This window comes from Heterocephalus glaber, unplaced genomic scaffold (assembly GCF_053883595.1).
Source record: "Heterocephalus glaber isolate CG9 unplaced genomic scaffold, H.glaber_assembly_v1.0 deba00001442, whole genome shotgun sequence".
Classification (NCBI taxonomy): Eukaryota; Metazoa; Chordata; class Mammalia; order Rodentia; family Bathyergidae; genus Heterocephalus; species Heterocephalus glaber.
This window is the reverse complement of record NW_028258296.1, coordinates 3552441-3580187: the sequence shown is the minus strand read 5'-3', so window position 1 is coordinate 3580187 and position 27747 is coordinate 3552441. Positions and strand designations below refer to the sequence as shown.

The 27747-nt window shown below is 56.4% G+C and overlaps 1 protein-coding gene, 1 long non-coding RNA gene and 1 pseudogene across 3 annotated transcripts; 1 reads left to right on the top strand and 2 right to left on the bottom strand.

Annotated features, from left to right (window-relative positions):
- Ak4 (adenylate kinase 4) lies at positions 1–26958 on the bottom strand. Its single transcript, XM_004841518.3, has 5 exons — positions 26724–26958; positions 14996–15115; positions 6716–6888; positions 5155–5273; positions 1–4210 (listed from the first exon to the last, which is right to left on the bottom strand). The coding sequence occupies exons 1-5, from the start codon at positions 26866–26868 to the stop codon at positions 4096–4098; spliced, it is 672 nt and encodes a 223-aa protein (XP_004841575.1). The 5' UTR covers positions 26869–26958; the 3' UTR covers positions 1–4095.
- Positions 11454–14989, bottom strand: LOC147827573 (uncharacterized). The gene is made up of 2 exons (XR_015451908.1): positions 13208–14989; positions 11454–13121 (listed from the first exon to the last, which is right to left on the bottom strand). It is a non-coding gene; the product is annotated as an uncharacterized LOC147827573 (long non-coding RNA).
- On the top strand, positions 18403–25268 carry LOC110348446 (vasculin-like protein 1 pseudogene; annotated as a pseudogene). The gene is made up of 2 exons (XR_002393695.2): positions 18403–19224; positions 19870–25268. The product of XR_002393695.2 is annotated as a vasculin-like protein 1 pseudogene (transcript).
- Positions 26959–27747: the final 789 nt, after the last annotated feature.

The following is a 27747-nucleotide window of genomic DNA, read 5'->3' as shown; positions in this document are numbered from 1 at the left end:
TTGTAAGCAGAAGAAAAAACTTTATTTCTATCAAATTGAAAAGTAGGAATCAACCTTTAAACCAGATAATCAAAACAATCATACAATTAACAGTGAGGACAGAGGACAGACGACAGGTTGAGGCTTTGAATTAATAAGCACAGAATCAAAGGGCACTGCTGTCATGCAGAGGGGGGCTCTGGTGCATTGTAAACTCGGGGCTCCAGGGAAGCTGCATCTCACAGGACAATAAACCCCGTTCGGGGGTCACTGGGCCACAAGACCGGCGTGAGCTTGGAGCCAGGGTCACAGTGAAAAGCCACGGAAACTCAGCAGTGTGTCCAGAGATCTGCCCACCTCCGAAGCAGGTGTATGAAAAGTCAGTAGCACAAATTCACATAAAACTAGAAGAGCGCTGAGCCCAATACTCCTTGAGCTAACTTCAACACTGAGTCCCCATTTTTCTTCCCTTTTCTCTACATACAAAATGGCTTGTACCGGGGGGAACCTGAAGGCAGGGTGCTCCTCTGAGAAGCTTTCTACAGGAAATCTTTTACTTCAAGAGCCTGATGGTCACCAGAGGATGGAGTTCACATCCGTGCCAAATCCACGCACAGCTTCAGCCCTCAGGAAAGGCCCCATCCCTCACACACCACACATACGGGGTGACCAAACTCAGGGACATCCCAAAGCATACAAATAATGGCATTTATTCCAGCAAGAATTGTGCAATAGGTACAAGAAAGATAAGGTCTGGCACTGGTGAATCACTTGAATCTTAATGCCTCGGCAGACGCAGGGAGCTGTTGAAAAGCAGCCTAATGGTCTGGCCATGCCTGCCTTGCATCCTCCTCTGGAAGCCAGGCTGCATCGGTGACATGTGGGAGAGAGTGACAGTTTATGAGCAGACCACACGCTCACATTCAAGAAACGTTCAACACCGGGTTCTTCTTTGGAGTTGGCAAGGGCACCAAGGAGCCACTAAAACTGGAAGCAGATTAAGAAAGCAACTCCGACTCTGAACAATGGTCTCTCCCTTGGAGCCGCCCTCTGCCAAAGACCTTGTGTTACACAGAGGGGCAGAGGTGAACTCCACCAGGTGAGCGCAGACACCCCAGACGCTCGCCAGCAGGGTGCAGGGGAGACGCGGGCCCGTCTCTACAGCCCGCACTACCACTGGTGCCGACACTGGAGGTGGAGAGCCAGGCCGGCAGACAGGCGCAGGTGCGTGCTCGGGAAGCTCCATCCAACCAGGGAACAGGAGAGAAAGGGAGTCTGGAATCTCCTCGTGAATCCTCACAGTTGTGGGAAGCCGGTGTTCAAATAAACAGGGTTATTTCGGTGTCTAAATCCAAGGCCATGCGGTCACTGGGGTAATGTCCACAGCACTGGGCTGCTGCTCACCATGTCACGAGGTGACGCCCGACGGAGGATCTACCAAGGACGCCCCCTCTTTTGTGCACAGGGAGTATTGGCCCTGCAGGCTTCTCCTCCTCAGACACACAGCCAATGTCCAACACTGAGCTTGGGTTACAGTGAAGTAAATTTTATCAGAACCCTATTCACAGGTCGGTGCAGGCATCTTCCTACCTAAAACGGTCCCACCTCAGCAGCTCAAGTGGCAGAAAGAGGCCTGCAGCGGCAGCACCCCTCAACCACCCCTGCCTGAGCTCCCTCTGCCAGCCAGGGGCTGTGGTGAGGCCAGCACCAACCGCAGCTGAGCTGAGTTGTGGGAAGCAGCGGCTGTGACCGGGGAGCAAGTCCCTCTCGAGCCCGGGCTCGGAGTGAGAAGCGGAGGGGCAGGGGGAGAACTGGCACTCAGAACCGTGTGGCCACACAATGGGTACAGGGACGAGGGCACAGAAGGCAAAGGGCACCCAAGGGAGGCGCTGGAGATGGCGCTTGCGCTTCCCAGGATTCACCCTGCATTGGGGCCTTGCTGGGGTCGGAGCCAGGCGGGAATTTCTTCTGGCCTCAAGGAGGAAAAGCGGCTGTGTCCGGGCAGCTTCCAGGCCAAGGTGCAGGCGGCACAGACAGGGCCGGCTCAAGGCCAAAGGCTCCCCCAGGGTCACAGCCCGAGGACATCAGAGGCCAGGCAAGGCCCACACCCGGCTGCTTCTGCGGCCTTGCTCTACACACAGGAGGACTCGGGAGGGGCGAGAGCTCAGCCTCCTCTAGCAGCTTCCTCTGCGTCAGGCAAGAGGAAAGGAATGGACTTGTCACTTTAGCAGCCTCTGCTGGCCTGGGATGCAGCCCCAGGGAGAAGGGAGCCACTCAGGCCCTGGGGTTGCAAGGGGCAAGACTTGGGGAGCTCACTTCCGGGAAGGGGCAGGCTTCGCAGAGACATCCAACTGAAGGGAAAAGAAAGAGGCTCCTTCAGTTTTACTTCTGTCAAACTATTTCCATGAATTATGTTCACGTTAAGAGAATACTAGTGAGTTAAAAGAGAAAAACCAAAAATACTTGTTTTTTCTTAGGCCACTGAATGTGACCATCGCCTATTCAAAGCCTGGGTCTCAGCCCCAGCGGACACTGCTGAAACTCTGCCTGACCGGAAGTGGCCACGATCATGTGTTCCACGGAAGGGAGGAAAGACCGGTGCAGAGTACATGGCCCAGATTCAGCTGTCTCCCCCATCACTGCCCCAAGTCCTAAAGGCAATCATTCCGTTAGAAGGCAGGGAGGACGGTTCTACTCCCCAGAGCACACGCTCTCCTCTTAATAGCCCATCATAACTTTAACTCTGCTTTTCCTACTTTGGGAACGTCCTCTCCATGGCAACGCTGACCTGTGCAATATCCCCGAGTTGCTCTCTACCTGGTTCCGCAGAAACCCTGAGCTTATCTATGAGTGCCAAGGAGCATTCACGAGAAGGAATGCGGGGAGAGCACTGGCCAGGTGGGCAGCCGGAAGGGGGAGGGTGGCCACACTGGCGTCCAGAATGCATATGGCGGGGGCAGCCAGTGCTGGGCACTGCAGGCGGAATGTGCACGCCAACACCACTGCAGGCGGAAACAGGCTTCTTGTTAGCTCCCTAGTACAAGAGTCAAAAGGAATTCACTCCCAGGAAGAGCAAAGGATGCCCTGGGGACAGGCACGGGGCATGCAGGGCATACACACTCGTAAGGCAGCAGGAACCATGTCAAGGTTCGTCCCAGAGGAGACCAAGGGCGCAGGTGGTGGCCAGAACCAGGAACGCCTTTTAACAAACAGCTGGTGGGATGACAAGGCGTTAGTGTCTGCATTTCTAGACCTCATAGCCACCCACAGACCGCATCTTTGGAATATAGGAGAAAAGAAAAAGACTTTCTCTCCCCATAATGGCAAAGCTGTCGTCAGCCTAGCCAATGCGACATCTTCCTCCACCTGGGGCTTCAGCGCCTTGAGTACCGCCTGGTGATGCGCTGCAGTCACCCTGGGAGGGCACCCAGGTGTGTCAGCTGGGTCAGAATCCATTTTGCTGTCTGCAACAAAGAGCTCAACTATCCTACGCATCCCATAATCCCACAGTCTGACTACTTCTGTCCATAGATGCGATGATCTTGTAGCATTTCTGTATGTATTTCCCATGATTCTGAAAACTCGCAGACTATGGGGGTCTAATTTTCTCACAATAAGAGGAGGAGAGCGGGTGGGAGAGTCAGGCAGCCATGGAGATGAAGGTGCACTGCAGGCTCAGCTTCCGGGCTTGGAGATTCCTGGGGTTCCCACCCCAGGTCACAGGAAGAGAGGGACAGAGGCAGGAAGTACCTGCGTGTCACTGCCTAGAGCTGCCCCAGGTAGGCCGAGGGAAACGGATGGAAAGACTTCGGCCGGTGGAAGCCAATCCCTCGTCCCGGGTGTCTGAGAGGGGGTCCCTGGAGCCGGAGCAGGGAGTGGGCATCGCTGCTCCTGAAGCATCAGTGACAGCCGCTGCTTGGGAACCCCGCAATGACAGCGGCCGGCTTCCATGTCACAGGGGCACAGGGTGGACAGTGGGGACAGGGCCCGGGCCAGCAGGCCTCTCCCGGGCTCTTACGCTTGCTGGTTCTCCCTTCGGGTCACCCTGTTTGGTCCTGGCCGGCTGCTCAGGTGGCCAGAGAAGGCGCAGGTTGGGGGCTCCCACCTGCCCCGGCCTCAGTTGGCTTCTCTGGACTGGAGAGGCGCCAGCTTGTTGGAGAAAAGGGTGTAAACGTAAGGCCAGATCTTGTTCGTCTCTGTCCCTGAAAACTGGTGCAGCACCCCGCGGCTCCTGAAAGACAAGTCGACAGACACGGGTGTCTTAGGTTCCCTCCAAGCAGGAGCTGGGACAGGAGGATCGCGCCAAGGCCAAACGCCACTGGGGCCCCTGCCACACATCACCACGCGCCCCAAAAGCATCCCTGAGGAGAGGACACGGCCACGGCACCAGCCCGTGCTCCCTTGGAGAGGGTGGCGGGCAGGGACCCTGCATCTGGCTCCAACGCCCTTCCCAACACTGCCGAGCTTGGGGCCCTGACTTCCCCCAGCAGCGACCGCTCATGGGACCCAGGCTGTCACAGGGCTCAAGGGCTGCGAAACCTGGAGCCTCAGCGACCCGGGCTGCACTGTGCTCCCCAACACCATGTGAGTGGGGGTCTCGCTGCCCGAGCATCGCTTAAAATGTTTCACTCACAGGGAACATAAAAACTGAGGGATTTTCCCCACAGAGAAAATCAGGTTTTTGTTTGCCCTGGAAAACAGGAACCCTCTGCCCACGGGTCACCAGCTCCATCAGCCTAGAGCTGGGGACCCCACCTTCCTGCACCTGCCGGCCTCGGCCCCCGCCAGGACCAGGCCACCAGGCGTGCGGTGCCCCCACCCGAGCCCCTGCCCCACTCCCGTGGCCGTGGGCGGCCTTCTCCAGACTCCCCGGGGCCATGCCCAGGCCTCGGCCGCTCTCACATCCGGAGGAGCAGGGACCTCGGCTCGACTCCTGACAGAAGGATGGCAAGAAGAGGGCCGGGCCCACACAAGGGCCTGGGTTCAAACCCTGGCCCTGGCAGAGAGAACGGGGAGGGTGGGGAAGCAAATCTAGGCGCAGCCTCACATGCAGAGCGCACACTGAGGGTCCGGCTCGCTGGGCCCTAGCCTCACCCACGCACCTGGCCCGAGCCGCCCACGGGGCTGAAGCCACCCGCAGCACCCATGCCCCTCTTCCGCTCGGCCGCTGCTCACCGGTACAGCTCCATGACCGGTTTTGCCGCATCCTTGTACCGCCGAAGCCGGGCGGCCACCGCCTCAGGCCTGTCGTGCTCCTGCTGCACCAGCGGCTCCCCCGTGACGTCATCCACGCCCTGCAATGCCCAGGACAGTGGACATGGCCACCGGCCAGGCCAGGCCAGGCCTTTCCTGCCAGCACCTCGCCTCCTGCCCCACGTGCAAAGAGCAAGGAGAGTGGAGACACAGAGGCCTCCCCTCGAGGAGACTCCATTCCAGACACCTGACCCAGATCTCTGCCGTCAGGCTCTCTGGTGAACTGCACTTCAGTTCCGCCTGAACTTCCTGCAACCTCCGCAACAGCAAACCCATGTACGAGGTCACCCTAGCCCAGAAATAGTTACCAAACTCCCTTCCTTTCTAAACCCTGACTTCTTAGCACTGGGGAGGCTGAGGCAGGAGGTTCCCCATCAGCTTGAGGCCAGCCTGGACTACACAGTGAGTGCAAGGCCAGCTTGAACTACACAGCAAGACTCTGCTTCAAAACCACAAAAATATAAATAAATAAATAAGTAAATCTGAGTTCTTAAAATAGAAAATACAATGTCTTGGCCAGGGATTTACCTCAGTGGCACTGCGCCTGCCTTGCAAGCACAAGGGCCTGAGTTCTATCCCCAGTACCAAAAAAACTAGCAACAGAAAATACAATGTCTTAAAGAATTTGTTTCAGTAAGGAAAATTACTAACATAGGAGAAAACACTCAGTCACAGGGTCACCAGAGTGTGCCCTCACATACCCAGACATCTCTGCCCGGTGTGCGCGGCCACAGGGGTACGGAAGGCCCCGTGTGACCTGCGCATCCCCTGGTGGGGCCTGCCTTCCAGCTGCATGCTCGGAAGTCACTTCAAGGACCTCAGCTACCAGCAGAAACAGGGGTGGACACCAGGGCCGCCATGCCCCTGCCAGGGGATGCCCTGGGGTGTACGGCCCCTGCCCTGCTGTCCTCGCAGGCAGCCCTGGAGCTCCAGGCATTCTTCCAGGGGAAACTGGGCTTTGGAAATGTCTTGCAGTAAAGCTTTCCAAATTTTCTAAGAACCTCTGAGCCAGGCTGAGGCAGGAGGATCGGTGTGGGCTCTAGGCCCGGGCTACACAGCGAGATCCCATCTCTGGAATTCCTGAGTGAATGAATGAATGAATGAAGAGTCTAGGAAGAAAATTACAAAATTACTGTTTTCATTCTGGTTTTGAAACAGGGTCTAGCACATGGTTCAGGCTGGCCTGAACTCACTGCGATCTTCCCCCAGGGTTACAGGGGAGCACAACCACACAGGCCCCAAGCCTTAATACCTTTAAGGTGCGCTTTGCCACGGGGCTCTCAAAAGCAGAGCTGCATTTTCCCCGAGTCCCCCTCAGCAACAGATGTGACATTTGTTTATTTTAAACGTGCCCCCGCCAGTGAGGCCACCTAACATCCTCTTTTCACAACTTCCCTCCGACCACTCCCAAACTTGGGCTCTTGTTTCCTTGGGCGACCCCCACCCGCCAACCTGCCCTGCTCCTGCTGTGCGCCTGGCTCACCGGGACGAGTGGAGGGTTGAAGTCCAGGTTGTAGACACGGCCACTGGGCAGGTGAATCCAGCGGCGGCTGAGCCTGTCCTTCAGGGTCTCGAAGGGGATGTTCAGGCTGACCACCAGGTCCAGGTTGCAGACCTTGTCCAGGGCCTCGGCCTGCCCCAGTGTCCTCGGGAAACCTGGGCACCAAAAGACACGTCACACCCAGGACGCTGCCTGCCCGAAACAGTTCCAGGGCAGGGTGATCACGCCGGAAGTGACCCAAGAGGGACCCTGAGCTGCGATGCCGTCTACCTCGGCACTGCACTGTTAGAAGGAAACAGCCAACTTTAGAACTCAGCTCTGCGTTTGGAAAGCTCAGGGCTCAGCGAGGCTCCGGATAGGAGGAAGAACGCCTCGCTGAGAGTCATGAAACCCACCTGGGGCTTCTCTTTTGTGAGGTAATCTGCACCCAGACAATTCCCCGCTCACTGATGGGTACAGTGAAGTCCCACGGGTGCACACAGAACCTCAGAGGTGACCCTGTGACAGCCCCACCCAGTGTTCTAGAACTCTGGGAGGCTGAGGCAGGAGGATTGCAAGCACTAGCTCAGAAAGGGCGAAGTAGCAACTTAGTGAAACTCTGTCTCAAAATAAAATACATCTCTACAGATAAAAGGGCTGGACGTAGCTCAGTGCAAAGGCTCGGGGTCCAGTCCCCACGCCAAGGGGTCACGGACGTTCAGAGCTCAGTACCTCAGCGTTTTCGGGGTTGCAGGTGTAGCTCGTAAGTACAGTGCGCATCTAGTGCTGCGGGACCCTGGGTTTGAGGCTCGGAGCCACAAAAGCAGAAACAAAGAAACAAAGCCAGGCATTTCTGAACTTTACCGGGCAGTGCTGGCCCCGGTCAATGAGCCCTCCGGAGGGGAGGGCGGCCCTGGGCGGGAAACCCTGCCCGGGGCTGCACTGAGCTCGGCGTGCAGCGGGGTCCGGGACTCACCCGCAAGCGCGCGCAGCTAAGCACAGGCACGGCCTCCGGGCGCTGCCCCAGCCTCCGCCTCCTCCCGCCGCACCCGGAGCTCGGGCCACATGCGCGCCCACCCCACGTGCGGCCAACAGGGGGCGGCGGCCACGCTTCTCCACGCTCGGGCAGGAAGCAGAGAAGCCGGGCTCAGGTGCGGCGAAGATCGCTTTACAATCGGAAGCTTCGTTCCTCCCTGGCGCTGCGCAGAGGGGACGGCTCTGTGGCCCCTCGTCGGGAACACAGAACGTTAGGCCGGGGGGGGGGGGGCGCACGGCTGTAAACCCACTACTCTGGGAGGCTGAGGCAGAAGGATCCCAAATTCAAGCGCAGCCTAGGCAATTTAGCAAGACTCCGTCTCAAAACAAATACAAATGGGCTGGAGATATAGTCCAGTGCGGGGGCCCTTGGTTAGAGCCCCAGTACTGCAAATAAATCCCTACCTCTCCTTCCACACAAGCTACTCCTCCCGCGCCCCCTAAGCCCTGCTGTCTGCGCGGTGCACGCCAACAGCCCGAAAGCTGGAAGGGCGCGGCTGAGCTGCCCGCGGCATCCGCAAGGTGGCGCCGGCGGCTCCGGCTTAGGCCCCAGCAGCTCCCCTGTGCAGTCCCGCACTGCAGCTGCGTGCCGGCAGCGCCGACCCCTGGGCCTTGGCACCTGCTCCTCTCTGCTTGCGCCAGGAGCCGCTGAGACACCGGTGTCTCCACAAGGGCCAAGGCTGGAAGGCGGCAGGAGGCCAAGGCGACCGCGCCTGGGATGGTGGCCGAGCCGCCAGATGGGTCACTGAAGCGGAAGCCGGCCCAGGGGCTCCGGTCCACACACGGGGCCTGGCGTGAGCTCTGATGAGCCGCGTCAGAACTCCGCCGAGGCCCCCTACGTCTACAGATGCTGTCGTTGCTACAAGGCCTCGCTCCTCTGCCCTGTTTGTACAACGGGATGGTGAGGGTCAGAAACAGCTGAGCTCCGGATGCTGGCTGCAGAGCCCCAGGCTGCGCATTCCCGCTGTGCCGAGCGCTCTGGGTCCCCCTGCTGGCTGGGGCTTCAGGATGCACAGGGGACCTGGTATTGGGGTCCCCTTAGTGATTAACAGGAAAGAACTTTAAAATCCTAGATGTCCTCTAATCGTCACTTATTCCTTCACTGATAAACAAGACTCAGACTCCAAAAACTGGTTTTAAAACCACAGGTTAAACCAGGTGTGGCCTGTAATCCCAGCACTTGGGAGGCTGAGGCAGGAGGGTTGCTGTGAGTTCAAGGCCACCCTGAACTACACAGCAAGACCCTGTCTCAAAGAAACTCACAAACCAACCGACCAACAAATAAAAAGTCCCACAATGCTGCCTTTTCAAAGTGGTTTTGTAGGCTGGGCATGATGACATACACCTGTAATCCCACTTGGGAGGCTGAGGCAGGAAGGTCACTGTGAGTCAGAGGCCATCCTGGGCTGCGCCGTGAGACCCTGTCTCAAAAAACAACAGAAAAAGTGGCTTTGCAAGATGAAAGGTGAATTCCTCCTGAGCAGGAGTGTGGGAGAGGGCAGCAGCCAGCTCCCCCAGCGAGGCTGAGGATCCTGAGACCCCTCCCGCCTCTCCCCCGCTGCTTCCCATCCCCGAGGGTGTCGGGCAGGTGGGCGAGGTGGAGACCTGTCCCAGGCACGGTGGGGCAGTGGAGGGGGGGGAGGCCTCCAGGGCAGCAGCCCACACGGGCGGAGGCCCCGGCGCAGCTGAGGAGCACAAAGCCCTGGCCTCTCCTCCCGGACCACTGAGCTGAGCATGCCCGGATGGAGGCAGAGCACGGAAAGACAACAAACGTCTGTAAGTCACACTAATACCCAGCACAACTGGCATTCTTCACTTAGAAACGCTGGGCTGGGCTGGGCTGTGGCTCAGGGGAACAGCGCTTTTCCGGTGTAAGTGAGGCCCTGGGTTTGGTCCCTTGTACTGGAGGAAAAAGATTGGCCTATGATTGTGTGAGGCGGGCGCGGTGGCACTCGCCTGTAATCCCAGCGCCGGGAAGCTGAGGCGGGAGATGAGGTGAGTTGGAGGCCAGCCCAGGCTACACAGTGAGTTCCAGGCCAGCCTAAACCACACAGGGAGACTATGTCTCAAAAATAACGAAAAAGGGCCGGGGATTTAGCTCAGTGGTTTCGTCATCTGCTGTGCACGGACCAGAGTTTGATTCCCGGTACCAAAAAAAAAAAAGCCAACACCAAAATAGTGTTATTTACTTCAAGTATAAAGAAATAATTCTTCATAAAGTCTACACAGGGAGAGAAATCTCTTCAACAAAGAGAGTGAAACCAGCCATGGGCTTCGAACCAAGAGCCTGGCCAGGACAGGCAGCAAGGACCGCCCTGGGAACAGGAAGTCCTGGCCACAGCCCTCCTGGGCCCTTCCTCATGCAAGAAGGAGAGAGGGAGGGAAACCAGCAACAAAATCCAACTAACAAATTGTGCTAAACAGCCATGCATGCCACTCAGACACAGTGTGCACGCGACACCATGGCTGTAAGTGCACAATGCCTGGGCACCTGTAATCCTAGCATGCTGGGAGGCTGAGGCAGGAGGATCTGAGTCTAAACCCAGTTTAGGCAACTTAGTTATCAGTGACACCTGGTCTCAAAATAAAAAATAAAATAGCTGGGGATTCAGCTCAGTGGTGCTGCCACCTGCCCTGCAAGCGCAAGGTCCTGAGTTCAATCCCCACTACCAAAAAATAAAACAAAATAAAGGGCTGGAAATGTAGCTCAGTGTGAAGGCCTTGGATTCAATGTCTAGTAATCAAACAAAAGTGTAAATTCAATAGTTTCTGGTATATTCAAAGTACCAAGAGATGGAAGGAGGATAGAGGGAAGGGAGAGAAAGACACAAAGCGCTAAGCTGTCTTAGGTGCCCGCACCACTCCCCATGAAGAATGTGACCATCACATATGACAAACGTGGGCAACGCAAAAAAACAAAACCCAAATAGCAACAACCACCCAAGAAAAAAGATTAATCAAAATAAAATGTATAGGTAGGTAAGAGAATACACAGAATTCTACATATGAAACAAAAACTGGGGAACTGTCTAGAAAAACTGTAATAATCATTAATAACAAAAGCCAAGCAGGGGACTCTCCCAGCCAGACTTGCCCTCGGCAGAGAAGGTCACCAGGACCAATTCCTTCGGGTTCACTTCAGTTTTGCTGGTGTTGTTACATTTGACATTAAACCCTTTGTTTGTTTTTGAGACAGGCTCTCGTTGTGCAGCCCAGGCTGGCCTCCAACTCTCCGTGATCCTCCTGCCTCGGCCTCCCAAGGGCTGGGATCACAGGCGTGTGCCATGACACCCAGCTAATATTTTATTATCAAACTGGCAAAGTGTACCTCAGACGCCACGGACATAGCTTGGCACTGAATTTTAAGCCATCCAGTCCGGAGAGCCACTGTGTAAGCCAGAGCAGCAGGTTCTCCTGGCCTCTCAACTCCAAGGGTGAAGAGAGTTCCATCCTGTGCCTGACTCCGGGGCTCCAACTGAGCAGCACGAGGCCCAGGGCACCTGACCAATGTGATAAGAAACAGCAAATGTGGACAGACCATAGTTCAATGTCTGAAGTCAATTTTTAAATGTTAGAAAGTTCAAAACTAAGTTGTTCGTGCTGGTTGTGGTGGCAGACACTTGAAATCCCAGCACTCAGGAAGCTGAGGCAGGAGGATCACGGAGTTAATGAGACCCGGTCTCACAAAACAAACAAAGAAAGTTGCTCATGTTTGTGTCCAACACAGTTTATATTTTATTTCCAACTTTCCTCTTATTTTTAATATGAACTTGACTTGAACGCTGCTGAAGTTTCAGGAGAGTTCGGCTCTCCAGTGTTGGCCTGTGTGTCACTGCACAGCCCTGTTCTCTGCCGGCCCCCCGGGAGCTGTGCCCTGCACCCCAAACCCATGCCCCAGCCCCTCACTGGCTGTCCATGCCTATCGGGATCCTGCACACGCGTGTCCCATGAGGGCCCCCAAGCAACAGGGAGACTGCAGAGCGAGGCCAAGCCAGGAGGGCAGGGGCAGGGCGCGCAGGCCTGGACTCGGCACCTTCGGCTGGAAGAGGGGCTCCAGCAGCTTCCATGGAAAAGTGCCCTCGCTTTACAGCCAGGCGTGGAGCCTCAGGAGGCTGAGGTAGGAGGATTGCTGTGAGTTCAAGGCCAGCCTGGCTATACAGTGAGTTCACGGCCGGGCGGACTGAACTGCATAGTGAGACCCTGTCTCAAAAAAAAAAAAACAGAAAAAGAAAAGAAAGAAAAGCAAACCCTGCTGCCCAAAGTGCCAGGGCTGGGCCGTTATGCCCACCCCGGACATCCGACCTGGCAGGTGATGCCCTTCAGATTAAATGCGTCACAGTTTCGGGCCTCTCCACACCCGCCTGGCAGTGATCTCTCTGCCGAACGGCCAGCGTCCGTTTACAAGCTGCCGCCCGGGCTCCCTCTATGTTCCTGTCGTCCACCTACCCCAGTGAATCACGAATCTGCTCTAATTCATTATCCAACTGGACAGCTATTTGAGGATGGCCTATGCTTCATGACAGCTCAGAAAGTATAACCCAACAGGTCCTGGGTTTTATTATTTCTTCTTCTAAAATAATTGAAATTGTTGAAGCTATTTTAAAACCAAAATGCAAATCCGGGTGTGATGGCGCACACCTGTGATCCCAGGGTTTGGGAGGCTGAGCCAGGAGGACCACTCTTAGTTTGAGACCAGCCTGGGCTACACAGTGACACCCTGACTCAAATAACAAACAAACAGAAATCAAACCACAAATGCAGCATTCCGCAGGAGACTTTGATGGCTGCCTGGCTACAGAAACAATTGTTTGCTCGCTTGAGACAAGATCTCTCTTTGTAATTCAGCCTGGCCTTGAACTCACTATGCAGCCCAAAATGACCTCAAACTCACAGTGATCCTCCTGCCTCAGCCTCCCGAGTGCTGGGATTACTGGCGTTATCCATTTTACTCTTGAAACATACCAAACATATACGAGGGCAACAGAAAAGCACTGCCCTGGGCATTTCCTAAAAGATGCAACGGACAATGTACTGTGGGTTTTCGGGAGACCTACGCTGTCCCCGGGGGGACGCCAGAGACGTCCGCTTCAAGGGACAGAGGGGCAGGGCTGAGTCGGGGCTGCCGCTGGGGCAGCCGGCACCAACCCTGGTCTCGGACTGCGCATGCTCCGGCAGCAAGGCCCCCGAAGAGCTGGTGGGTCCAGCCCTGCCCACACCGAGACGCGACTGCAGCTGCTCCTAGATTCTCTTCATCTCCCGGCGGGAGGCTTCAGTGACGCTCCATCCACCATTTCAGCATGGGCCCCCGGGACTCGGGAGAATGAGGCGGGAGGATGAGGCAGGAGCATGGCTCTGAGTCTGAGATCAGCCTGGGCTGCAAGTGAGACCCTGTCTCAGAAGAAAAGAAAGAACAGAAGAGAGAAAGCCCCTCTCCCTCCTCCTGCACACGCGTGCACGCACCTCCACACACGCACGCACGCGCAGGTCCAGTGCTGAGCTTTGCAGTGAGGGCCGCACTGGCTATGTACCCTGGACCCCACGCCTCGGCCTCCGCACAGCCCTTGGCGAAGGGGCGTCGTCTGTCACCAGAGCCTGGGGCCCACACGGGCTCGGTGCCCGGACAGCAGGCCTGGCCCTGAGCCAGAGACAGCTCTCTCGCACCGCCAGATGGACGTGCAGGGCCTGGGGGGGTCGGGAGGGGCGGACAGCCCTGCTGGGCCAGACAGGAGCAGCTCCGGTGGGACACAGCTGCCCGCCACCCACGCCAGGCCCAGGGCTGGGGACAGCGCCCGGCCGCACCCGCTGAGCCTCTGGGGACACAGACACCCTGCACACACACCCTGCTTCCTAACCCACCCCCGGGAGAAATCGGGCGCAGAGCAGGCAGGCACCCTGCCCAAGGCCACACAGCCAGGAAGCCCAGAGCTGGGAGTCAAATCCCAGCCCCGAGCCAGGGCCCAGGCCTCTCCAAGAGTTAACAAGGTGGCCCCTCCGCAGTGCAGACAGTCAAGTTCACTTAGACAACGTGGGTTCATCTGACAAGATGGGAAGTCTTACAGTGAAGAGATGTAAGGTTAAAAACCCCAGCGCTCAGGAGGCTGAGGCAGGAGGATCCCCGTGAGTTCAAGGCCAGCCTGGGCTGCAGAGCAAGACCCTGTCTCAACAAAACAAAGAAACAACGCACACTGGGGAAATGGCCGTGGCTGAGCAGCACAGGACTGTGGTGACAGCCAAGACACTCAAAGGCCTGGCCCCTAGGACCCACTATGGCCTCCTCCTGCTTGTCCCCCGGGGATGCTGCCTCCTCCAGCTCCTGCTGGGGCTCCCATTCAGGCCTGGGAACCCAAGTCCACGCCCACGGAGCTGCCTCAGTCTTTCCAAGGGAAGCCCGCAAGCTGCTCCTCGTGTCCCCGCGACCAGGATCCCTTCGACCTTGCAGCAAAGCCTCGTGGCTGTGGACTCACCTCCTCCCGGGGCTGGGGGCTGGCAAGGCACTCGGCTGAGCCCCGCCCCCCGCCCCTGGTTCTGTGGCCCCCAAAGCCCAACCGCACTTGTCCATCTGGGGAACATCCAGCCACTCAGCCGGCCGGCCACCCGTCCTCCGTCTGTCTGTCCACCCGGCTGACACCTCCCGTCAGCTGCTCCACTCCCTCCCCACCTGCAGCAGAGGCCGTGGTCCCTCAGCGCCTGCACACGGGCCTAGTGCTCTGCTCTCCTTACACAACGGATGCCCTCCCGGGCACGAAGCCCCGTCAGAGCAGGGCCAACGGCGCTGCAATAGATGCCGAGAGGCCTCTAGAGGCAGGAGGCAGGAAGGCAGCCCAGCACTGCCGGGCGTGCGCGCGGCTCGGCAGCTCCCAGCGCGGCCCATCCACCCCAAGCCTTCTCGTTCCCCACGTTTCCCAAGTGATCCCGGAGTTTCCGTCACTCTGCAAGGTGAAAACCATGGCCCACAGCTGCAGTCTGTGCAGCCCCTGGAGAATGAAAGGAAGAACCTGGAAGTTAGGATGAGTTTCAGGACCCGGCCTGGGGTGCACACCTGTGAATGCAGCACTTGGGAGGCTGAGGCAGGAGGACCACTGGGGCTCGAGGTCAGCCTGCGGTACGTAGTTTCCATGTCGCCCAATCGTAATGCTCTAAATGGCAGAACCTTTGAGGATGCAAGGAATCTCCCAGCTGCAAGGGTCAGGGAGGGCGAGGGGACCCCAGCCGGCTCCTCCAGAGCAGAGCCCAGCTGCCATCACTCACCATCCAGCAGCCAGTGCTGGCCGCTCCGGAGCTCCAGCTCAGACACCATGAGCCGTGTGATCACGTGGTCAGGCACCAGCCGGCCCTTCTCCAGGTACTGCCTGGCCATGTCGCCAGCCTCTGCAGGGACAGAGAGGAGATGCTGAGCCGGGCTCCACGGCGGGCACGCTGGCCAGTTCTAAGCACCCCACCCAGGGCCGGGGAGACACCAGAGGCTCTGAGACACCTCGCTGCCACACAGCCAGACCCAGAAAAGGGAAAAAGACCCAGCACTCAGGAGGCTGAGGCAGGAGGATCTCCTGGAGTTTAAGGTCAGCTTGGGCTACACGATGAGTTCAAGGCCAGCCTGAACTGCGCACTGAGATCCTGTCTCGAAGAGGCAAAAAGAAAAAGGATACAAATAGCAAAGAAGTCAAATTATCTTTATTGGCAAGTGACAGAACATTATATTTAGAAGACCCTAAAGACTTCACCAAAAAGACTTAGAGCTGATAAACAAATTCAGCAAAGGAGCACAATACACATAATCTACTCCAACTGTGAGAAACACGTTTTCAATTTCTAGCCAGAGCGAGGAGTATAAAATGTAAGATGGGCTGCTAAATCGCATATTTCAGATAGGGGCGGGGGGTGGGGAGCGCCAAGCTTCCAAACTGAAGACCCCACAGAAGCATCTCCCCAAAGCCACGCCTCCCAGGAAGACGCCGCCTCTTTCTTCCGTGAAAGCCGCCCGCCCCGCCCCGACACAGCACGGAGCTAGGAGCGGTGGCTGCACCGGGAGCCACCTGGGGGTTACGGCAAGACCACCTCAAAGGAAAGTCCTGTCAAGGGACGAGGACACCCACAGGTATGTGACATCCTGGAGAAGAGGCACGGTGATGCGCGCACACACACACACACACACGCACACCCCTCGGCTCTTGGGGAGCATGAAATTCTTTCTACAGCCACACTCCAGGAAAGGGGGGGGGGTGCATGCCCATCATCCCAGCACCCGGAGGCCGAGGCAGGAGGATCCTGGCGGCCACCTGGACTACAGAGTAAGACCCTGTGTCAAAAAACCAAATGAGGCTGCTGTGCAAGCACAAGGACCCGAGTTCAATCCCCCGGTACCAAAAAAATCCCCCAAAAAGCAAAACAAAAAAACTCAAATTAATACATTAATTAACTTTAAAAAAGCAGCAGGCCTTCCCCAAAAAGCAGGCTGATGGTCTTTCTCGGCCAGCCCGGGAGACCCGGGGACACAGGCAGCTGACCGAGCAGATGGCTGTCACCGAGCAGGCGACAGAAGAGGCACTGGGCAGTGCTGTCAGCTTCCATCCACACTGGCCAGGCAGAAAGGCCACTGCCATGCTCTCTCTTGGATCCCAAGCCTGACCTCTTATCAGAAAGGACCCGTTCCTACAGGCAGCTGAGTGTGTCCCCCAGCCAACGTTCTTAACACCCACGAAAACTCGGGAGCCACTGCTTAAATCCAAAGATAAGACAGGGTGTTCTCTGGGAAGCGACCTGGGGCTCAGGATTAAGGAACTCACTTGCCATTTTCCAACTACTAACCCATGCTCGCCCCGAGTCGTGATGCCTGTTGGGACTGCCAAGACCCGGCTCTCTGTCCCCATCCCTGTCTGTCTGTCTGTCTCTCTCTCTCTCTCTCTTTTGAGGCAGGGTCTCACTATAATTCCAGGCTGGCCTTAAACTCACAGCAACCCTCCGGCCTCACCCCCTATTGCTGAGATCACAGGCCTGCGACACCACGCCTGGCTTCTCCCACTGTCTGCAGCAGCTCTGGACGTCTCTTGTGACTGTATTTATAAGGTGTGATCAAAAATATGGTGAGTCCTGCTGCCAAGCGCCATCCAGGAGAAAGGCCACTCGGAAAACCATGACGCTGTGTCCTCGTCCACCTTAGTCACCGGATCTGGCACTGTGTGACTTCCGGCTCTTCCCCAAAGTCAAAATGACCAGGAAAGGGAAGCGTTTTGAATGGGCTCAGGACACTGAGGCAGCCAGGACAGGGCAGCTAAAGACCCTCAGGAGAGACGGCTCTAGAGCTGCTGCAGCAAGCGGCCAGGACGGTGGGAGGAGTGTGTGGGAGAAGGGGAGGACTGGGAGGGACACTGGGCAAGGTGTCTTACTGCTTCTCCCTCCCACTTAGCCACCCTTAAACATCAGAGTGCTCTTTTCACGGCGAGGCCCACAGACTGAGTGTGAGCTGTGCGGTGTGAGACTCCCCCAATTGGTGTGCACTTCCGGGAGAGGCCCCCTCCCCAGAGGGGACCCACCCAGCTGCAGCAGCCCTAGCCCCCCAAGCTGGGGCGGCGAGAGGCTGGAAGAGCATCTCGAATCACAACTGTGCAGGAGACCTGGGATGCTCATCTTGGGAAGAAAAATGACAACTTGAGCTGACCAGGGGCTACCTGAAAACACTGCCCGCTGTCTGCAACGCGGATGGCAAGGCCCTGAGGACTGGAGGAGGGGAACTTCCAACACTCAGAGTTGGGAGAGCAGCCGGGATCCGCACAGCCGCCAGCTGGACAGAAAGTCCAGCCTGGCTTCCAACTCCAAGACAGCAAGAAACGGAATAATAATGACACTCAACACGCTGATTGTTATGCGTAATGTTCAGTACCCAAGCCCTGGAAAAGCACAAGAAAACCCAAAGCCACATGAAAAGGAAATCTCACACTTGGTCCACGCTGCAGACTTGATTTTTTAAAAAAACTCAGTGGAGTGAACGCAGGTCAGAAACTGTGCTTAGCCTTTTGGAAAAACTGATGCCATGCGATGGGACTCATAGCTACCACTTAAGGAAGCTGGGAACCTGGACACATACGCAACCCACACTTCGTAATTCCACAAATTACGCTGGCTTTGCTCAGCAAGAAGGGGGAGGAAGTGAAGAAACAGCTGAGTTAAAATCTAGCAAAACAAAAAGCCACGATTGGAGAGAGCCGCAGCTCAGCCCATGGAAGACCTCTAGAGAAACCTATCTGATCAAACAGGTAAACTCAGAGAACAGACCCACTCAGCAAGGACACAGTTTTAAAAAGCACACAGGTCCTGGTGCACACTCGGGAGGCTGAGACAGGAGGAACACTGCAAGTTTGAGGCCAGTCTGGGCTACATAGTGAGTCCCTGTTTCAAAAAAATCAACAAATGAATAAATACTAATACAATAAAAATAGCCCAATAAAAACCTTGTAAGAAATCAAGTGCATATCTTACTTTATAAAGTCTTTGAAAGCAGAGGCCATTTCTTACTCTTATTGACAGGCACTCTTGGAAAACACTGATTTCACAAGTCTCAAGTTAAACATCTACTGATTTTTCTGCTGATCCTGTAACACTTCTTAATTGTTACCCCTAGCTTTAGTTTAGAAACTTCCAGTTACCAATGACCTGGGTGATGTGTTCAAAATGGGAATCCACTGCCAGCCCCATGGTTAAAAACAGACTTTATGTGGAGTTAGGAAATGGTTTCCCAGCTAGGATCTCAAAAGCCTAAGGCACCAGGGGCCAAGGATTTAGCTCAGTGGTTCTGCTGCCTGCCTCACAAGCGCAAGGTCCCGAGTTCGATCCCTGGTACCAAAAAAAAAAAGCCTAAGGCACCAAAGAAAAAAACGGACCAGCTGGTTTCATCAAAATCAAACACTTGTGTTTCAAGCCGGGCATGGTGGTGCACACGGGAGGCTGAGGCAGGAGGATCGTCATGAGTTCAAGTTTGAACTACATAGCAAGACCCTATCTCAAAAAGACAGAAAAAAAGAAAAGCTAATATAAGCGTTGTGGACTAGAGCTAACAGGAGCACACTAATACACAGCCTGGGCCTGAAGCACATCCCAAAAATCACAAGGCGCAGGATCACCAGTTAGTATCACCCCAAAGCAAGTGCTGAGAGCCAGGACGCAGTGGACGCCGGCTGCCTGGGAATGGGGTGAGCAGCAGCAGCAGCCTGGCCAAGGAGGAGGCCACACTGCCAGAGCTGCGGTCCCGGGACCCCAGGGCACGAGGAAAAACTGTTAAAGTGTAACATCCGCCGCCTGCATGGGTCAGACAAGTGAACCTTTGGTACCAAGTCTCAAAGGCCACGCTGACAGCAAACATCAAGGGCAGGGGTGAAGGGTGAACCCAAAAAGCGGCTTGAGAAACTTCGTCTGCTAAGGGAATGACACAGCCGGAGGAGCGGGCCATCGGGAAAGCACACGGTGGCCAAATTCAGCAGAAGAATGTAAGTCCAGCATGGACGGTACTCGGAATGACCGGTGAGGGTTCCCTCCGTGATTTACAGTACTCGGCCAGGCACTGTGGGAGGCTGAGGCAGGAGGATCGCAGGTTTGAGCCCAGCCTGGGAGACTTAGGGATTTAGCAAGACCCTGGCTCAAAGTAAAAAATAAAGAGGTGGCGGGATGGCTCAGCAAGGAGACCCTGGGTTCCATTCCCTGCACCACAGTAAAAATTTACTTAGCAGGTTTTAAAAGGATGAGCCAATTCCACATACCCTTCATACTGAATTTATACGAATTTCTAACCGACAGTTTGGAGCCCAGTAACCTGCTTCATAATCAGAGCACACCCTTGACTTACGAGCTCAGTCTGTTCCCGAGGGCTGGTTGTAACTCAGGTTGATCAGTGGAGGCTCAGGCTCCTGTACACAGCCTTCACAGTCTCTCTCCTACACACAGGCAGATCTCAGGGTCCTCGGAGAGACACTGGCCCGGGATTACTCAGTGAGCCCCACTCAGGAGAGGATGCTGTCAGGTTCCTTCCTGATTTAAGAGTTCAATCTGTATCTGAATGCAGCCGGCATTCAGGTTGTAAATCAAGACTTTGTTCATAAGTTAAAACTAAAATTCCGTCTTTATTCACATGTCAGGCCAGTCGTAACTCAAGAACCCACTGTACATAAATGAATCAATCCAAGCGAGCACTGGGTGCTGGAAGGGTCAAGGCTGGGGCCTGACAACCCCGCTGGGGCAGAACACGTGCCCAAGGCCCTGGCGCCGAGAAATAAATAAAAATTAAAGCCCCGGCCTGCTGAATTCAGGGAGGACGCGTCCCAGCATGCAGGCTCCTGCGGTCAGCAATCTCGGGCTGGACATCAGAGTGTGGCCGGGGGACCTCAGAGGCCGGGAGACTCCCCAGGGCCCACGAGCCCCACCCACGTGTCAGGGTGCAGCCAGCATGCCCACAGCCCCAGACTGGGGACCAGCAGGATCCCCAGCCTGCTTATCCAGACGCAAAGCGTGGGGCGATTAAGCAACGACAGGCCACTCGTAGCATGAAGTTTTACTTTGTTTTCTGCTGTTGTTGGTTTTTGAGGCAGTGTCTGGCTATGTAGCTCAAGCTGGCCTTGAATTCAGAGCAGAGCATCCTGCCTCAGCCTCCCAGTGCTGAGATCACAAGCCTGCGCCCAGCTTAGAGTGAGGAGCAGACCTGGCTGCGGTGCTGAGCTCCGGCTCTCATCGGCCCCTCTTCCAGCCCCCATGCTCAGAAACTGTCACTCTTCTGTGAGACACGCACCGGCACCTAATGAGCACCCAGCAGCGCCAGGCCGAGGTCATCTCTTCAGAGCAGCGCGGCCTCGTCTAACTGGACATGCAAGCAAAACCTTTCCCTGCTGCAAAACCAGCAAGGCCGCAGTTAGTATTATTAAGAGCAGAGGGCGGAGAAGCTGGGAATGGGCCCCTGGACAACGCATCTCTTCCTTGATTGTAGCCCTGCCGCTGCCTGAATGCTAGATTCGTTACTGAATAATGATGAAAAGGCATCCAAAACATTAAGTTACTTGTCCACCAGAGCAGTAGAAGATTCTTCACATCACCTTCCAGTGGCTCAATTCAGTCTTTGGAAAGGAGCAGAATGAGTGAAATACTGAAAACCAAAGCGAAGAAAACTTCATTTGGAACTGTCTGTCTCCTTGACTACTCCTCACTCCCTACTACTTTCTACTTGTAATTTTGCTGCATTTATAAATAGTGAAGACCAAAAAAATAGAACATATCTTTAGGAGCTATATACCAAGAAATTTACCTTGAAAGCTGCTATTCTCTAGAGGAAAAGTTTCAAGTTCCTGTCTGACCCTTTCTTTAAAGCAAGATTTCTTAGGTCCTTAGATTTTGAAGGTTAAGACAATCACATACACGTATCTGCACACTACTTTTAGCAGTTGTGTAAAAATAATGAGATTTGTGCTTTGAGGGCTTTGTCACGTGGCAGGTTTACCACTGGAGTTGACTGCTCCAAAGATTTTTGATTGTGTTTTGATATTATAGTTTTGAGCTGTCACCTTGATGACATTACTTATCTGCACATCAAGCAACCTGTCTAACTCCGACCTATTTATGAACAGTGTTTGCCCTCACTGTGCAAATGTCCGTGTATTACCTATTTAAGCAACATTATAGTGCTGTTACACAAGGAAGCTGAATGAGGTGAGCATGGAGATAGCTTTTTCCCTTACCCCTCTTTTTATTTTTTTGGTACTGGGGCTCAAACTCAGGTCCTTGTGCTTTCAAGGCAGGCGGCCGGAACCACTGCGCTAAATCCCCAGCCTTTACCCCTCTTTTTAAACGTAACAAATACTTTTGTTCCCCCTCCCCCTTCCCTCCCCCTCCCCCTCCCCCCTTTTGGAAAGGTGTCTGGGGCCAGGGAGTGGAAAACGAGCAGTTGAAGGGGCTAAGAAAGTGAGCCACAAGGAGCCGGGCTTCTCTGTGCTTCCGTTTAACAAGAAAAATCTCTCAGGAGGTCCAGCTGGCAACATCCAGGAGTCGGAAAACAGGCCCACAGAGGTTACACTCCGGGATCCTGGCCATGAGGCTGGATGCCTCGCCCTGCTGAAAAGAGACCCTGGCCCTAAATGACGCAGCATGACTTTGTTCCTGCTTGGCTAGCTTTCTCAACACCACAGTCCGCTAAGTCACCCACAACCACTTTTGAAAAACACGGAGACCACCCACCCTGAGAAGGTAGATTTGGAGTAAGCCATCAGGGACACACTTCCTCTGATGGCTTTTTTAACAATGGACCTTTACAAACTACAGGGGATTCCTGGCACCCACCCCCCCATTCCACCATGATTCTGAGGACTCTGGTGTCTCTAGGGGAACACACGCGAGAATCACAGGGAATTTATCTGGTTGGCACGGCTCTTCTCAGGGTCACGATGGCAGGAGCCTGCGTAGCGGAGGTGGCAGCTTCCACTCCCAGAAAGGCTATGCCTTTCAGGAAAAGCCACCTACAGAGGTTAGAGAAGAAGAAAAAAAGACAAGGTAGAAAAACTGCAGTTTGAAGAGGAAGACTTTCCTTCTCTGAATCCAGAAGCTGGCAAACACAGTCAGCCATACAGACCTACTGGGATCCCTTCCGGAGTGTGGGAAAACCCACCTAGTCCCAAGCAAGCTTACAAGATGCTAGTAATCAAAGAAGTTTCCAAAGGAGATCCTGCTGCTGCCTTCTCTGCTGCATTCACCTCACCAGGATCTCACCATGCAAACGGAATAAATCATCAACCATGGTTCCAAGTGTATAAGAACCTGGATCCTAAGTCTGCACCAGCTCCTTCCAAGCCCAATGCATGGAAAGCTAACAGAATGGAACACAAATCAGGATCCCTTTCCTCTAGCAGGGGGTCTGCTTTTACCAATCCACTCTGTTAGCACACCAGCGATACTGGCCGGTGGTGCAGTTCTAAGCTCTCCCAAGAGAGTCCCTCCAGCTGAGATCAGCAGAGACCCGCTGAACCACCGACAGAAGAGTGAGTTCCTGAAGACTGAAGGATGACCAGAATGGAGACTTCTCAGAGAACAGAGACGTCGGCATGCTGGAGGATTTGGAGGACCACAGCACACCCAAACCAAAGGAAAATGGGGAGGAAGGCTGTCTTCAGAACGGTCTCTCTCTCTCTCTGCATTGTGGAACAAGGGGAGGTCCCCTCACATTCTCTGGAAGCAGAGCACAGGTTATGGAAAGCAATGGGATGGCAGGAACATCCTGAAAATGATGAGATTGCCCTCCACTCACAGAGCATGAGCTCAAGGAGCTCCACGTGAAGACAGAGCAGCTGAGAAGAAACGCTGTGGAAAGAAGGGGTTCCGGCAGAGCTGCAGTTTGAGCTTCTTCTCCCCTTGGAGAAGCACTGGTAAAGCTGAGTTTGAGGATTCAGACACTGAAGCAAGTCGCAGGGAGACATCAGATGACGATGCCTGGAAGTAGGCACAGAAATGCTCACAGTTCATCTGAACCAGAAAACTCAGCTTGTGTGTTTCGGGAATATACAAAAGAAATTGTTTTCCTTTGCCTTTTCTTACGTTGGATACCTTCACGCACAAGGGAAATAATCATATCCCAGAGAGAGGGCAGTTGGCTTGCTGAGCTTCTGTTGTTGTCCTTTCCTGTCACCTGCTTAACAGAGATGTTTGTGTGGTGGGAAAGGTTTTTAAAATACACGTACAGAACATACGGGGCAATGCTCAGGTGGGAGCTGGCAGTGCAGAGATGGAGAGGAGCGGATGCTGGCCCGCAGCAGCAGCTTCTACTGCCAGCCCTCGGGGCACGCACCCCTGTGCTCAAGCAGTCACTGTCAATGACAAAGTGACTACTGAAGTTACAATTGTATTACATTGATGCTAATAAGTTGGATATTTTATTTTATTTTCAGCTGCTCGGGTAACTTAGCCCTTAACCAAACCTATGGTTTTTTGGGTTTTGTTTTCCTTTTTTGGGTACAGCTGTAAAATATCTGGATATAGGAAATGTGTTATTCTTGCAGCCTTGATATTCAGGGTGGATTGTAAAATATAAATTTTTGTGAGATTTCAAAGATTAAGATTAGGACTGGGGATTTAGCTCAGTGGTTTCGCCGCCTGCCTCGAAACTCAAGGACCTGAGTTCGATCCCCAGTACCAAAAAAAAAAAAGATTAAGATTATTTTGATAACATTATTTACAGATTTAAAAAGATGTGGTTATCACAAGTCTGTTGAGGGGGAGAAACTGCTGCATAAAATACCTAACTTGGATTAAGGATTCTGCATCATTAAAAAAAAAAAAGAGCAGAAACAGGTTTGTTCTTGAGTATCTCTCCTCAGAGCCAAGCCCAAGACATCTCCAAGTGGAAATTGGCCACACTGTTGTACCTGAGACAGGACCCCTGGGAGAACAGCTGAGCAAGGCTCCTGTCCAGCAGATTCCCATACCCTGCACATCTGCCCCAACCACAAAGCAGTCACTATCGGAATGTCTGTTGTGTTTTGAGGCAGGGTCTTGCTGTGTAGCCCAGGCTGGCATCAAAGTTAGGGCAATCCTCCTGCCTCAGCCTCCTGAGTGCTGGGATTACAGGCGTGCACCACCACGTCTGGTTTAAAACTTGTAATGGGCTGGAGGAGCAGGCCTGCAAGTCCAGGTGTTCATCACACACACACTCGCCTGTGTACACACACGCACACATGCACACAGAAAGAGGCTAACATCCCTTGTGACGGCGACCCACCCCCTACTGGCATGGGAGGACTGCTCCCTGCTACCGACTCAGCAGCCGGAAGAGTCGTCGGCCAAAGACCTGCAGAGGCAGGAGCTGAAAGGAGGCCTTCAACGAGCCTTGGGCTCCAGCGCCCCAGGCAGCACGGAGCAAAGCCTGGATCCACCACAAGTGCAGACCGAGCTATAAGAAGGGATGTCCCGCAGGCTAACCTCTGGGGAGATGGAGATGTGACACACCTGTCACCCCAGCACTCAGGAGGCTGAGGCAGGAGGATGGAAAGCTCTAGGGCAGCCTGGGCTACAGAACAAGATCCTGTGTCCAAAACAAAAAAAACCGGGTCTGTGACACAGGCGGGGAGCCCAGCCTTGCCGAGCCCCTTCCCACCCCTTGCCCAGGTGGCAGGATGCCCATTTCAGAGCCCGGACAGAACACAGCAGACATCGGGAGAAGGGTGACCAGGGCACAGACACAGCTACCCTGCATCACAAGTGCAGGCAACAGCCTGAACATCCACAAGCTTTGGGCGCGGTGGCACACGCGTGTCTGCCGAGAGGCAGGAGGACCCAGAGTTCAAGCCCAGCCTAGGCATCTGCACAAGACCTTGTCTCAAAATAAAACAAAGGGCTTGGGACGCAGCTCAGGGCGAAGGCCCTGGTCCAGTCCCCAGTACAACTACAAAACCAAAAAGAAAGTGTGCGCGATGGAAGAGGCGGGTGAGTGCGGACACCACAGCGGCCTTTCCTGGAGGGCAGCTGGCGCCAGCAGCGGCGGGGGCGCACAGGGCGGGCCGGCTCAGCCAGGGCGCCCCCACCGGCAAGCGGCCGGCACGGAGCTGGCACGGGCAGTGCTGTGCGCCGGGCCGGCCGCGGCCCCCATGGCCGCACTTCTTCCTCTGGAGAGGAAAACAGCCGCGCTCCCGTATGCTTCTATTTCCCTTCTCTTGATAATCGACTGGGGGTCGGGGAGACACCTGACCCCCAGGAGACCAAGACCCTGTAACTTTCAAGTCACTCTGATCCCCGGGAAACAAGGTTGGGGACCAGGGGAGGAAGGCGGCAGGAAGCAGAGAAACTAAGATTCAGCACAGGCAAAGGTTTTAAAACGGGATGGAGGGCAACAGTGAGTGGAGTTTTCAGAGCCCTGAGCCCAGGCTCGAGCCGTTCCCAGCCGCCCCTCTTCCAACGAAAAGGGCCGGGGTCCGCGGGGAGCCCTGTCGCCCCGAGGGGAACGGGCACCCGCTCAGGGCTCCGCGCGGTCTCCGCCCCAGGCAGAGCCACACCCCAGGCCCTCAGGCTGCTCCAAGCACAGGGAGGAGCAAAGGCTGGTAGAAGGGGTCAAAGGGAAAACAGCCCACCCCAGGAGGATCAGCCAGGCACCTCCTCGCCGCTCCTCCCCGTAAACGGGGGTGCAGAGGTGGAAGGACAGGGGCGCGGAAATGGACGACCTAGGCCCCTGCTTCTCCACGCCAGCTGCGGGAGGCCCAGCCTGGGACCCACAGGCCTGCGATCCCAGCACTGGGAGGCTGAGGCAGGAGGATCGAAAGTTCAAGCCCAGCCTGGCCAACTGAAGCGATTTCAAAAATAAAAAGGGCGGAGGAGGTGGCTCCCCCAGAAGGCCCTGGGTCCAATCCCCAGTACCAAGGAGAACAAGTCTACACCCCAGGAAGGGACAGGGGTGGGAATATGGGGAAGGGTCAGAGTGTGATCAAAACACACGGAACACAGGGAGCACACGGCAGGCCCCCGCCCGGAGGAGGGTGGGGCCCCACCGTCCAGGGTGTAGGTCCGGGAGACAACACTCGCCTGGGCCAGCGCCCCGTTCCCAGTCCCGCCCCACTTGGCACGCGGCGGGGCGAGGTGAGCAGTGAGTCCGTGCGTGGGCCCCGAATCTGCATCGGCAGGGCCAAGGTGCACAAATAACGGGCAGCGGGGGGTGGGGTGGAGGCTGGGCTCAGTGGACGCTTCCAGGCGGGGGCGTGCGGGGGCGTCCAGCCTTTCCAGCCCGGAGTGCGGGGCCGCGCGCAGATCTGCGGAGGGCGCCCACTCCCACAGGTGGGCACGCGCCGGGACCGGGCGGGCGGCGGACGGGGCCCAGCCGGGGCGAGGGACCAGTGGGGGACTCTCCTCGCTCCTCGCGTCCCGCCCCGTCCCCACCCCACGGGCCTGCATGCGCCCTGGCACGTAGGACTCGGCGGGCGGGCGGGACTCGGCGCCACCGCCCGGCCACCGCCACCGCCACCCGCGCGCTCACCGGAGCCGGCGCGTAGGCTGTCGCGCAGGAAGCGGCCGCTGGACAGGTGCTGCAGGCCGAAGCTGTGCGCCACGCGCTGGCTCACGGTGCCCTTGCCCGAGCCGGGCGGCCCCAGCACCGCGGCGTGCAGCAGCCGGGAGGCCATGGCGGCGGGACCGGGCCGGGGCCGGGACGGAGAACTGGACGCAGCGGGCCGCCAACTCCGACCCAGCCGCCCCGCCCCGCCCCGCCCCGCCCCGCCCACCAGGCGCTCCCCGCACGTGGGCCGCGCGCCGACCCCGCCCACGTCCCCGCCCCCGAGGACACCCCGCCCGCCGGCAGCCCAGGCGGGCGCTCTCCGAGCCGATCACACCGTGAACCTTGCCGGTCCCGGGCGGCGCCGCCTCCGCCTGCCTCGGCTGCTGCGCGAACTCGCGCCTTACGTAAGCGGGGCCCGGGCTCGGGGCGGAGGCGCCCCTCCCCTCTCCTCCCCTGCCGCCCGGTGGCCCCGCCCCTTCCCGCCTCCTCCACGTGCTCCCGGCCCCAGGCCGCGGGGCGCAGTGGCTGCAGCCAGGACGGGGCCACCGTGGAGGGGAGCTCGGCGCAGCCCCGGCGCGGGCGGAACCCTCCCTCCCTTCCTCCCTCCCTCGCACCCTGGCGGGTCCTCGTCGGACCCGTGTCCCCGTGTCCCGGAACCTCCCGGCCACGTTCAGGGCTGCGGGCAGAGGAGCAGCCGCGCCGTTTGACGGGGCCTGGAGCGCGCTCCTCGGCCCCCGCCGGGCTTCTTGAACCACGCGCCCCAGGCCTGAGTCCCAGAGCCCGGGAGGCCGAGGCAGGAGGACCGCTTGGGCCCAGCCCAGCCCGGGCGCCGCCACTGCGGCTGGGCTCCTCAAGGCGAGGCTCTCGGCGTCCCGGCCCGGTAGGTTTCCACAGGAAACCTGGCTGCTCGCCCGCACACTGCCCGAGCCGCGGCCCCACCTCGCGGGAGCTGGCTCTGCCGTCTGCCGCGGAAATGACCCTGCCGACGCCACCCCAGGGCGGCGCG